Source organism: Camelus dromedarius, chromosome 21 (genome assembly GCF_036321535.1).
Source record: "Camelus dromedarius isolate mCamDro1 chromosome 21, mCamDro1.pat, whole genome shotgun sequence".
In the NCBI taxonomy this organism is placed as follows: Eukaryota; Metazoa; Chordata; class Mammalia; order Artiodactyla; family Camelidae; genus Camelus; species Camelus dromedarius.
In genome coordinates, this window is record NC_087456.1 from 38047418 (window position 1) to 38061797 (window position 14380).

The 14380-nt window shown below is 35.3% G+C and overlaps 1 protein-coding gene across 2 annotated transcripts in view; it reads right to left on the minus strand.

Moving 5' to 3' along the window:
* Positions 1–14380, minus strand: part of KDM5B (lysine demethylase 5B) — a 68800-nt gene that overhangs the window by 39748 nt on the left and 14672 nt on the right. For both annotated transcript variants that reach the window (XM_031438286.2, XM_064477345.1), the window contains exons 2-4: positions 7103–7180; positions 5633–5755; positions 4711–4881 (exon numbers count right to left, since the gene is read on the minus strand). In XM_031438286.2, the coding sequence (XP_031294146.2) occupies positions 4711–4881; positions 5633–5755; positions 7103–7180 (372 nt within the window). The remainder of the gene's footprint in view (positions 1–4710; positions 4882–5632; positions 5756–7102; positions 7181–14380) is intronic.

Consider the following 14380-nt stretch of genomic DNA (forward strand, 5'->3'; position numbering starts at 1 on the left):
TGATTCTAAGCTCACTGAAAAAGGATATTTAATGCCATTACAACAAAATAATACCAGTGAATCAAATATGAATTTCAAGTAAATACTACTCCTTTATAAAAAGACCTACAAACATCACAAGAAGCATTTTTGAAAGCAAGTTTCAAATCATAACCACACAGTCTCTTTTATCATCTACACTTGGATGAGACGCACTGGAATAATAACCTTCTAGAACCCTCAGCTCTGTGGCACCATTACTACCACACAGTCTCACCAACAAGACTGGCTCCTTCCTCTGCAGAAAGAATCCAGAGAATGGGGGAAAGGACAAAAGAAAACACAGAGAAACCACCTAATGAAATCTATTACTAACATTTAAGAAATACTACGTACTATTAAAAATACTATTATAGGGGAGGGTACAGCTCAAGTGGTAGAGCACATGCTTAGCATGCATGAGGTCCTGGGTTCAATCCCCAGTACCTCCATCAAAAAAAACTAACTAAATAAATAAACCTAATTACCTCCCCTCGCAAAAAAAAAATTGGAAAAAAAAAATACCATTACAGATTGCTTGATACGCTATACAAGAAATGAATCTACTACTGGGAGCACAACCTGTAAATATTAAATATTCTGCTCACTCTAATTAAACCTATACATTGATTTGATCTGGAAATGTTAACTAAATTAGTATGGAATATCACCCTGCATTCAGTAACAAGTCCTCAATTGAACATTTAGAGTATGTTTAATGAAAGCATGCAGATGGGAATAAAACCTGTCCATCATCTAAATTAAACTCTTTTATGTATCATAAACTTTCCATTGAGACCTAAAATTATGTGTGATTGTGGAGATATGAACTGAGTTCAATCACAGGCATTTTATTAAGCAGATGGTCAGAAATTCAGATATTCTATATGTGGTTCCATAATCCATGGCCTGCTTGGTTCTATAAGGACTTTGGACAACTAAGGTGAAATCAAGCTCAGAAGCTTTTTAGAATGTATCTGAAGAGACTGCTTCAAATCACAATTCAAAACACACACCTGATGTGTATGTTTTATATTTAATGCTGTCACATGCCAACTCTTAAACCTTTATTTGAGAAATTGGGATTTAGAGGTGATTAACATCCTTGTGCCATACAAATATCATCCTACAGAGGCAGAGCAATCCCTTAAGACATTTTAAAAACATGGGAAGCAAGACTGAGGCCTCTCTCCTATTATACCAGCACACTGCCACTCAACTTTTCTCAAGTTTCCCAAAACTTACTTTGGGCTAACCCTTTTGCAATAGTTCCTTCATTGTGCACCTTTTCCCTTCCTTTACTGAGAATTTATTTTACAAGAGCAGTTTTAGATTGACAGCATAGTTGAAAGGAAGGTACCTAGATTTCACATATACACCCCACCCCACACACGCATAGCCTCTCCCATTACCAAGAGCCCCACCAGAGTAGAAGAACATTTGTTACAGCTGACGAACCTCCACTGATACAAAACCCAGAGTGCACAGTTTACATGAGGGTTCCTGCTTGGTGCTGTACACTCTGTGGGTTTGGACAAGTGCAGGGCATCCACCCAGAGTACTACTGCCATAACGATCCTCCGTGCTCTGCCTACTCATCCTGCCCTCCTGCCCCAACCACTCATCTTTTACTGTCTCCACAGCTGTGCGCCTCTTCCAGAATGTCATATACTTGGAATTATACAGTATATACAGTGTTTTCAGATTGGCTTCTTTCACTTAAAAATAAGCATTTAAGGTTCATCCGTGTCTTTTCATGGCTTGACAGCTCATTGTTTTTCAGTGCTGAATAACACTCCATCATCTGGATGTACCACAGTTTGTTCATCCATTCACCTACTAAAGGACATTTTGGCTCCTTCCAAAAGTTTTGGCAATTATGAATAATAAAGCTGCTATAAATATCCATGTGCAGGTTTTTGTGTAGATAGAAGTTTTCAACTCCTCTGGGTAAATACCAAGGAATGTGATGGCTGGAGTGTATGATAAAAGCATGTTTAGTTTTCTCAGAAGTTTGCCAAACTGTCTTCCAAAGTGGCAGTTCCATTTTGTATTTCCACCAACAGGAAAAGAGTTCCTGTTGCTCCACATCCTCACCGGCATTTGGTGGTGTCAGTGTTCTAGATTCTGGTCACTCTAACAGGTGTGAATTAAAAAATACATTCCAATTCTCCTTTCCTTCAAGAATTATTTAAAAAAACCAGAAATGGGCATGAAAATTTATGCACAAAGAATTCAACAACAGGAGAAATCAAATCAATGTCCGGCTATAAAAATCGAATGCCAGAGTCATTAAAAACTATTATCTTCAAAAACATACAATGACATATTTTCTCCACATTCTTGCCAACATTTGTTATTTATGTTCTTTTTGATGCTGGTCATTCTGACAGATGTCTCATTGTGGTTTTGATTTGCATTTCCCTGATATTAGTAATGTTGAGCAACTTTTCCTGTTCCTCTTGAACCAATCTGCATTCCCTCTTTTGGAAAAACGTCTGTTCAGTTCTCCTGCCCATGTTTTAAATGGGTTGGTTGGTCATTTGCTTTTTAATTGAAATACAGTTGATTTAAAATGTTGTATTAGTTTCTAGCGTACAGCATGGATGGACTTGGAGGGCATTATGCTGAGTGAAATAAGTCAGACAGGAAAAGACAAACACTGTGAGGTATCACTAACATGTGGGATCTAAAATAATACAAGAAACTAGTGAATATAGCAGAAAAGAAAGACTCACAGATGTAGAGAAGAACTAGTGGTTACCAGTGGGGAGAGGGAAGGAAGAGGGTCAAGATGGAGGTGGAGGATTAAGAGGTACAAACTATCAGGTATAAAATAAGCCATAAGGATGTATTGTACCACTTGAGGAAGATGGCCAATATTTTATAATAACTATAACTGGAGTATATCCTTTAAAAATTAGAACCACTATATTGTGTATCTATACTATATAACATTAGGCGGTAGAATGTAGACTATAGCTCAAGTGGTAGAGCACATGCTTAGCATTCACAAAGTTCTGGGTTCAATCCCCAGTACTCCCTCTAAAAACAAACAAATAAATAAATAAACCTAATTACCTCCCCCCACCCAAAAAAAAGAAAAGAAAAGAAAAAATATTGTACATCAACTATACTTTAATTTTTAAAATGATACTGTAAAATAAATAAATAAAAATTGAAAAGAAACAAAAAAAATACAATGACATGTTAAGCAGGAGAAAAGTAGGATGCAACATTATGTATAAGGAATACAGTCCCAATTTGTATGCATGTGTGCCCAAAAATAGCCTTGAAAGAAGAAACAGGTGAGAGGATTAGGAGTGATTTTATTTTCATCATAATTTTGTTTTCAGACTTCCTATGATGCACATGTGTCAGTACCTAGAACACACCTGTACACAGCAGACCCCTCACCAGGCGTCTGTGTTGTAGGCGCAATGTTTGTCAAGAGTATCTTTAAATACCTAACCCTTTCAGACTATGACATGTAAAAATGCTCAGATGCTTTTCAACTATGAAATCACAGGCCTCTTTAAGTACATGGGTGAGATGTTCCTAAAATGCTGCAACCCGTAAAGCAGACAGACTCCTTCCCTCATTCGTCTGAGACAGGAAAGTTAAAAGGAGAAAATCTATTGTGGGCGACTGTATCTACATCTGACTACAAAACAGAGGCCTAGAGGTTCCACATGCAACGTTCTAAACAATTTCATCCATGGGTTCAGTAAATATTCACACAATGTACTTTTTTTTAAAAACCTAACAACCTTCTGAATATTAGATTGGTCACATTCTTCTAGGCTGAAAAGAAAGTCCACCTGGAATCAAGAAGGGAGAAAGAAAAAAAAAACATACAATGCTATGAAAATCTATAGGACTTAAGTGCTACAGATGACATTTGTCCATCAAGACAGAGGTGTATTTAGCAGTTTACACTCTAAAACTATGTTACTATCTTCCTACCTTTCTACAGCACAGCAACAATTCTTAAAATTATAGGGCTCATTGCTCTAGTGCAGAGTAACTCAAAGGGTGTAAACAATTATGACATTCTTTTTTCTACCAGGGCCTAGAATAAGTAGAAAGTTTTTATAATACTGTTTTGCATTTAATTAAAACAAAAGTTTTATCTGAATAATTTTGCAAATACCATCTCTGTAAGGAAACAAACATGGTTGCACCGGAAATATTACAAGAGGGATCCGTTTAGCTATCCAGCATTACCAAGGCCCCTCCTCTCTACCAATACCAACATTCTCTCTGAAAATCAAGTTGGAGATCTCAGCTGGCAAAAGAGCGGGCAGGCAAGTTGTTTCACTTGTTGTACTTTCATGTGACAACCAGGAATATATTTTAAATAGTAAGTGAATTCAAAAGTAGATAATGACTAATAACAAGTAGATAATGACTAACTGCTCGTTGTGAGAAAGGACCATCTGTACTGAAGCAGATTTTAGCTTCTGACAACAAGAGTATTTCCTCTACAACCTTATTCATTCCAAAGACAAGCTTCTTGGTATGGGTGCTCTCAAAACAGAACAGAAATGTTGGAGGAAAAAATCCACAAAACAAAAGTCTTCTAAACAATGTTTTCCATACATACATAATCAAGGCCTTTTCACTCCCCCAAGAGACCATGAACTCATAAACAGGAAAATAAAGCAGGTTAAGGCCAGCCCCGACACTCACCCTCAGACTGTCTCCAGACAAGAATAAGTTGTAGGGGTTGAGAATTCGCTCATAGTGCCCTCTGATGTGTGAGCCCACAGCTTTGCCCGGAGCAAACCCCATCTTGGTAGCAATTTTGGTCCATTTTCTATCCTTGCAAACAACTGCAAATCCACCTTCCTCTGCAACTAACTGTTAAATAAAACAGCAAAAGAAATTAGAAACACCTACATGGAAGTCACTTCTAATACCCTATGCCTAGGTATGACTCCAAGAACAAAATGTTCTTGGCTGTGGTCATCTTTTAAAAATACACTTTCCAAATCAAAAGAAAATACAGATGCACAATTAATTTTAAACTATAAATTTAAAACATTGATTTTGACAGCATAGTCCATGAACATTTCATACCGCTCCAAAAGCTACATCTCAGTTCCCTAAAGGAAAGTTCCCCTCAGTAAAGATTTTCCATGAGAACGAACTAAACTAACAATGAAATCTCTAATAAAGAAAGGGTCCGAACACTTGGTTCAACACAATGACCTTTAAAAATCTCCACAAACTAAGAAGTAGGAAGAATGGCAGCATGTCTAGTAGAAAGAACACAGGCTTTAAATGAACTTTCAAGTATAGAATTAAGCTCAGTCTTTTCAGCTTGGTCAATTTGGACACTGGAAGCCTCTGTTGTCTTATCTGTAATAAAATAGAAAGGCATAATCTAATAGGACTGTTAACCAAGTTTTCAAATGACCAAAAAAACCGGTGGCAGCAAAGTATTTCACAAGACAAGGCTATCAGACCTCACAAGCAGCCACCAATTATGCACTAAACTGAAAGAAGAATTTCATTTTACATATTTCAAACAGCAAGTTTCTTTTTAAAGCAAAGATCAAATTCATGCCGTCAGAAAATTACTGAGAACGCTGGTCATTGGGCTTTTTACCTTATTAAGCTGGAACAAGTCCAAGATCTTCCTCTCCACATGTGGAATTTTCAGGGTACTTCCCTGTAATTCCCAGTACTTTGCAATCTGGTCCAAGAAATTTAATTTTACACGAGTTTGAGCCTAAATGACAAAGAATTGAGTTTTAATCTCACCTAGCTTATTATAAAGCTCCCATCTATAACCTGTGAATGCAGTATTTTCATTCTTAGAATATTTAACTGCAATACCATTTATGAATTCAAACAGAGAAACTGCCCCCAAAATATACAGATTTGTTAAATAATTATATGTTAACCCAAGAGAAATTTAATTCAGCCCTTACCATGTACCAGGCAAGTAGTAGTTAAACCCTCAGTTAGCCCCCCTCCCCGGACTCCGTAAGCAGGCAGTCTGAAAGGTGCATCATCTAAAGAGTATTATATGTAAGAGCCCCTGTGGTCTTTTTACAATTTGGGTATTTTAAAGGCCTGTTCTCTCCAAGTACAAATTTTCTTATTTGCTCAAACACAAATCTAAAAACAGATTTATAACAGTAATTCTGCATCAATTTTAATAAGTCCTGATAACCTAAAGATAACAGAAAACCAGAAACTTTCTCAAATGTTATTCCTTTAACAGATTACTTTCACCTACAAGTTATTTTTTTTTAATTTTGTCTTTTTTCTTTCCCTTCCTTGTAAAATGTAAGTCAGTTTTAAGAGTTTCACGTTGCACAAGACCAAAATTGAGATAAATATTCAGATATTCCCAACCACATCAAAGTTAATACCCATCTCCCTATCTTTCAAGCTCTTTCAAGCTCAAAACACAGTGAAATACTTGAAAACACATGTACTAGGATGCTACTAGTGCCAACTTCCACAGAATTCTAGTGGCTATATGTTCCATTTAAGTTAAGAATGTTTGCTTTAGCACAGAAAAACAAAACACGGCTCAATACAAAAACGAGATGAGCAAAACACTCATGTAAACACTGTACCTTCATACCACCAACATCCAAGCCTTACTCACCCTGCATACAGTTTAGGACTTAAGTCACCCAGGGACTAAAGAAGAAACACTACCTCTTCCCTAGGGAATCCCCTGTACTCCTCATTCCTCCTTGGGAAAGTAAAGTGTATTATTAAATCCAACTGAAAACATGCATTTTGGAAATACAAGAGCTGGGGAGTTTTTTCCACTAAATGGTTCTGAAAGTACGTGCTTTTCAAAACTTAAATTCAATTGGTTCACCTAGGTTTAGAAGGATTTAAATGCATTTATTAATTAATAGGCTGACAATTATTGACAAAAATCGGTGTTTTTATTGAAATTGGTTTTGCTGCAAAGGCTTACTGCCATTTGTTTCACTGTGATGATCAGTTACCAGCCACATTTCAGCTTCACTAAAACCACTAGATCTGTGACAGTCACTTCAAAGAAGGCCCTCTGGAATACAGGCAACCAGAACAGTAGTTAACACATTACCTCCAATTCATTCAGCCTCTGGATACGTGGGGTAAAATGAAGTTTGTCAACATCACATGCAAATGGTGGCTGCCAATCCTAGTGGAGAAGCAAAGGCTTTTATTAGAAAAATATATAATTCTGACACTTAAAAAATGGTTTTACAGTGAAAACCCTAGTTAAGTAAAGCACATGTTATCTCTAACCAGTCAGAATAGAACATAAGGTAGTAGTTTCTTAACCTTTTTCCCACCAGAACAGCAGAACATGTATGATTAACTTTCTCCAAATAAATGGCACATCCTGCACACACCCCTCCTCGCATCCTTTCAACCAGCGATGTCACTGAGCCTCAACCTCCACTGAAAAATAACCAATTTATGCAAGAGACTTTGAATCCTCAATTCCATGAGTACCTCTCATTTTACAAAACAGCTATATTAATCTCAAATTATCTACGAACTGTATTTTAACATATGTAACCTAGTAACATTAAACTTTATTATAAAGTTGAGGATAAGTTCTTTGGCGGGGGGGGGGGGGGATGACATCCAAAATCAATTTTAAGAATCATCCTTAACATATCTACTGATATAGGATCTTGGAAGAACTGCTAATATAAAGAAACAGACAAGAAGGAGTATGTGTATGAACTGTTGTAAGTAGGGGAAACTGGAAACAAATGTCCACAATAAAAGTAGTTGAAGGTATAAAAATTATGCTGTGTTAACAGGTAGAGTTTCAGTTTGGAATAATGAAAAGGTTCCAGAGACAGACAGTGATGATGTTTGTACAACATTATAAATGTTACTTAATGTACCCTTAATGTTACTCAGTTGCACCCTTAAATTGGTTACAATGGTATACTTTGTATTATGTATTAGTTTAATATTTCAACACAATGTTTAAAACGACAAAAAAAAAAGTATGCTGTTGTATAGCTCTATTTATTGACACTGAAAATTTTCCTCATATATGTTATAGAGGACAGAAAATCAGGCTATGTGATAAAAAAAGAAAACTTTGGAAGAAAAAAAAAACATTGGAAGGAGACAGCAAAAAAGATTAACAGTGGTTTGTCTTTGGGAGGATTATAGGTAACTTTTCTTTTGCTTCCTTATCCATTTTAAATACAATCTGAAATATATTAAATATACTAAATAATGCCTATTAAATAATAAATTATTTTAGACTAAGAGAACAAGTTAATACAAATGTTGGTACATCTGTAAATAGTAACCACATACTCAGCAGCTGGAATAAAGAATATCTAGATGCTCTAAATATGGAAACACAGCCAATACTGGATGAGTAAGAAACTAAAATATGTAAATTTGTGTTAACAGTATTTAACAAAATATGTAGCTTAACAAAAAGATTTTGGTTTTGTGACAGTCTTGAGTGAAAATGCCCACCCTCCAGCAATGCCTGATTAAATATATGCTAAAGAGTTGATTAAATTTTACCACAATTTTTTTTAAAAATGGAAAAAATGACATTACAAATCAGTACAAAGCTATTTACTACCATCCCCCAAAGAGGAAGAAAAAAAAAAAGGAAAAAGAAAAAATGGCAGTACTGTTTTAAGAAGTCAATTACAGATAAGCCTTCAAGTGTTCAATGCTGTTACACCATCTCTTCAACAAAGACTATGGCTCATGTTTAAATGTCAGTTAGAGATCTACTATATTGCCAATAAACTTAAAAAACACTACCTACTTCATCCTGGGTCAGAAAGATTAAAGTGATTTTTGTTTACCTTGATAACTAAAGATAAAGAAATCAATGTGTTTAATTATACAGAATCCAACTCAGCAGAAGGAAATCATACTGCTTAGTATCCTACAGCAGGCTAATAGGAAGACTATTGCTCAGAGTTTTGCTGTCTAACACTTTATAAATGCTGCAGGCTTTCTGAAATGAAGTGATCTGGGTTGAAGGTTAGACCAAAAATACATCAAAGATAACGTGTCAGAATATACAAGTAAATGATTAACATACTGTCCAAGTAATCTGAAATTTTTATAGATTAAGATTTATAGGTAATGTAAAATATCCTCCAATGAATCAAAATATGCCTTCTAGCCCCAAAACACAATGATACAGAAGTGGACTCTGAAGTCTGTATATTAAAGTTTTACAAACTAAGGTGAGTTGTGCCTTTGCATGTATGTATGTATGCATGTGTCTGTCTATGTGCGTTGTATAATTTACACTTGTTTTAGCCTGAAGCTTTTTTCAAATAAAATGAATCCTAAAGGAAAACAGTACACATCTGTCACTAAGAAAGTTCACAGATTAGGTATAATACGTCTAAAACTAAAACTATTTCAGAAGATCATTCCTTCCTGAAACAGATCACTGCAAACTTTGTTTCCCCTTCTGGTTACAAAGAATGAGAGAAAATGGGATAAATATCATTCAGTTTGAGACTTTCATTGTCAGCTACAAAGCTCTACTTTAATAAAAGAATTACATATTACTGGCAATGCTCACTGTCATATTACAACAAAGATGTCCTTGGCAAAGTCTGGCCTCATTGGGCCATGACTTTTACATGTGGAAAAAGCCATCAGAGAAGGAAAGAGCCTCTAAGAAGTGAAAATTTCCAAACAAGAGTAGAATTCTCAAATTAAGGAGTCAAACAATGAAAATCTCCATTTGGAAACATGGTTGTAATTTCTAGTTTGACACTTAAGTCTCTAAAAGGAGTATCGTGTAATCTAACCAAAATTTTTAGCCTCTACTGACACAATGGCTCATAAAATCATTTTTTTCTAACATAAAAACAGCATTTCCAAACCACCTGGGTATGGACTGCAGGAGTTCCATATAATCTCCCTCCTGAAATTCATTTTAATTTCCTTTAAAAACTTTAAAATGGTTTTATTTCAACCCTTTCAAAATAAAAGTACAGCTGTTATTATTTAAAAGCACAATTATTTTCCTGAGCATTAAAAATATATTCCTTGGGAAGGCAGTTAAGGAGGACATCAAAGTTTCAAAATCCTCAGAGGCCTGAAAAACACCAAGTAAACATTTTCCTTAGTCCCAACGCTAACCTAGCAACAATAACTTTTAGCACTTTTAACTGAGGAAAAATGTCTAAAATGATAAAATTGGCCAGTACAAGAATAACTTTCACAGGGTACTAAAGATCTTTCAAAACACCATGAAAATTTGCCTGTAAATGATCCACTATTAGAACCCACATACTTAATGTATTAGAATACCCGTTTTAATCCTTCTAGAGAATGACATCACTTTGAGATCTAATAATCAGCAAAATAAGAAAGTATACTCTCTACAGGGGCTAGCTACTACGGAAGTTGGTTCTCTGACTCCCTGCAGACAAAACCAATTAAAAAAATCAGTGTCAAAAGCACATTCCAGTTAGTTTACAAAGAATAACATTAATTAAGGACCAAAGCATTTTTCTAATTGCATACGTTCTACCAAACCCAGTCATCACTGAATAAATGCACTCACAGGATTTTAATCCAATGCCACCAGACTTAAACTCAGTGTTCTCAATGCAGATTCTTAAAGTTTATATGTTATCAAAATTAACACAAAACTGTAGTGCAAATTTTAAGAATCCAAAGAATTTATCTTAGTATTTTAAGGCAAGTTAGAAAAGCTTTCTGTTGAGTATATAATTTGTCAACCTTAATAAAGATTTGAGTAACACATATATGAAACACTAAAAGACTACTGTCTCATCAATTTAATGACTATGTCAGTACGGCGTCTTTAATGCACCAGCACAAATGCAAGAGGTGGTTCGAGGCACCACGTAACCATTGTAAGTCCCCATTTTAAAACTGTAAAACAGAGTTACTATTTATGAACCCCTCGTGGGGTCCAATGCCACTCACAATGACACTAATAGGTGTCTATCAGGAAAGCCCTCTGTAACACAAAGGGCTTCATTCAGTCTTCCCAACACAAATAAAATGTGTTAGATAGTGCTGTGGCTTCTTCCTTGCTTCTTACTTCCCTCAGGGCAGGCCTGGTACCAAGCAGCTTAATTAGCCACCCATTTGTTCAAAGTTTAAAGATCTCCAGTCCTTAGTGAGTCACTGGTAAAAAAAAAAACACTTTGAAGGTTTTCTTTTTTTAGACTAAACCACACTTTTATACCTTAAATCTGAGGCTCAAACTATAAATAGAATTGAATGTATATGGATTTTTCTGGGAAGGTTCACAGTTTTCACCAGGGTCTCAAAGGGGTCTATAACCAAAAAAAGGTACTGGCTTTCATTAAAAAAAAATTGTGCCTTGGCAGGGGGGAGGGTATAGCTCAGTGGTACAGAGCGTGTGCTTAGCACGCATGAAGTCCTGGGTTCAATCCGCAGTTACTTCCATTAAAAAAAAACAAAAAACAAAAAAAAAACCTAATTACCCCTCCCAAAAAACCCAAAATTTTGTGCCTTCAAGTTCTTATCTCAGTACCCCAACCCACATTCTTTCAATCCCTTCTCCTTTTATTTAATCAAGCACAATAATAACAAATAAGACACTTGTTCCTCAGAATGTCAACAGGCAACTAGGACAGAAAAAAAGAGCAACGCACTGAAAGTCGGAAGACCAGAGTTTGCATTTTGGTTCTTTACCCCTTGAGGAATCCCAACTTTTCCATCGGAAAAGTACAAACAATAGCTACCTTTAGGACTAGGGTGAGAACAGAAATTACAAATACAAAGGTTTTTAAAAATTATAAACCAAAAATATTAAGTATTACATTACATTAAGTTCTGACCACTGAAATACAATTTTTTTCTAGCAAGAAGTCAAAGCAACCTCAACTTTCAAGGAGCATCTGGCCTCTGATCTCTACCTTTAAGGAACCTACCCTTCCAGACTGACTCCAGTTCATATTTAACTGCCAACTAGCACTTTTCATCATAGTAATTTCTACATAGGTGAAAGGGCACCCCTAAATATAGCAAATACTTTAGAATAACTATAAACAAATAAAACCTTTAAAAAAGAAAGCAACATTAAAAAAGAAATAACAGTATATTGAGAACAGAACTTTTTATTATAACTTGCATCCTGGCTTTTTAAAGATAGTTATATATGTTATGCATTAAATCCTTCTGTATATTCACTATTTTATACATTCAACTCAATAAAGAAAGTCATAGCAATCAATGTATATCAAGTAAAAAAAAAAGGGGGAGGGGCTCCTCTATATCATCCTCATCTGTCATTTCTTCAGTGCTCAGTTTTAAACCACAGTGATGCCACTGCCTTCTCCTGTACAGTGAAACAGACGTTAAAGAGGGGAGGCTCTGAGTCACATTGTCTGGGTTCAAATCCTAACTCTACTGTGTGGCTCTGACCTACGTTAATTTCCCTGCACCTTAGATACAAGTAAACAGAGGAAACCATGAGGCTTAAATGAAGTAATACCCGCAAAGCCTTTAGACAGGTGCCTGGCATTTAGAAAGTAAATGGTCAAAAAGTGTTACTGATTAGGAAATTTTCATGTTGCAAACCTTTATAGCTTCCAGTAAGCCTAAGGCAATCTTGTTTTTGTTTTTGATTGGTTATGTTTAACACATGGTTTTTTCCTTCTTTTTTTTAAACACAATGGTTTTTGATTCTCTAATCTTCGTTATAAATTTGTATGAAATGGAATTCGTAAATTAGTATATACTATTCAAGCCCCATTAATCGATTGTTTGCTGTATTCTTTTTCCAGCACTGATACATGCACCTTGCTTTTTAACGTCAGAGAATATACTGTCAGATTTCCATGCTTAAAGAGCTTTTAAAATTTTTTCATTTATTCATTCATTCATCTATTTATTTTGGGGGGGGTGGTAATTAGGTTTACTCATTGTAATGGAGGTACTGGGAATGCTAAGCCTACACTTTACCACTGAGCTACACCTCCCCTCAAAGAGCTTCTTATAAGATCGTTTTAGGTATATTAATTCAGGGGTAGAGGCAGTTAACAATGGATCTGTTGAGAGGAGCTGCTGGAATGGCAATGGAATTCAACTTCTATAACATTAAAAAACAACACTGTAGTGGGCAAGCCTACATATGGTTAAATAATATCAGTATTTTATACTAATCAAGCCATTTCTTGTATGTCCACTGTGCAAAATTTCCTGACTGCACATTCTGTTATGGAGACAAAGGCTAAGCAATAGGATAGGTTTAAAATACTTTTTTTCCTAATACAAAAGTAACACTTATTACTTAAATTTCAGGAAAAATATATAAAGAAAAAATCAGCCATAATCTCAGAGAAAAACCTGCTACATTTTGGTACACATCCTTCACTATTTTTCTAAAATGCTTCATAATTTCAAACCAAAAGAAAATTATATAGCCTTTTACTTATTACTATACTGTGAATATCTAATATTTAATTGTATTGATACTTTAAATTTTTCCTATTATTGGACATTAGGTTTTTTCCTTTACATTCCAATGTTATTCATTACAAACAAAACATCCATACCTTCTAGGAAGCCTGGTTCAGCTTCATTCAAGGGTCATATTTTACATACAGCAGTTACAGGAAAAAGAAATCAACATGACCAAGAGCCTGAGACTGTATTTTAAGAATGACTGGGGGCAGGGGGTGATGGTGTGTCCTGGCTCTATAGCCAAATGTAAAAATGATTATTAAGGAAGAATTTTAAATGAAAACTATCTTCACAGAACAGTACTACAATGTTCAACAAGGGTTAGTGAACAAGTAAAAATTCTAATTAGGAAAATTAATTCTAAATGTCTCTATAAAGCTTAAGATTAAAAAGTATAAAATCAAAACAGCTCTGACTACTAAAAATTTGCCAATGAAGAAAACTTGGTGACAAGAATTTGGTAACACCAAGACATGGAGGCAGTCTAAATGTCCACTGACGGTTGACTGGATAAAGAAGTTCACATTCATACAACGGAATACTACTCAGCCATAAAAAAGAATAAAATAATGCCATTTGCAGCAACATGGATGGACCTGGAGACTGTCAGTCTAAGTGAAGTAAGCCAGAAAGAGAAAGAAAAATACCATATAATATCACTCACATGTGGAATCTAAAAAACAAAACAAAGTAACAACAACAACAAAAAAGGACACTATGAACTCATCTACAAAACAGAAACAGACTTGCAGACATAGCAAACAATCTTATGGTTACCAGGGGAAATAGAGTGGGAAGAGACAAATTTGGGAGTTTGAGATTTGCAAATGTTAGCCACTATATATAAAAACAGACTTAAAAAAAATTTCTTCTGTATAGCACAGGGAACTGTATTTAATATCTTACAATA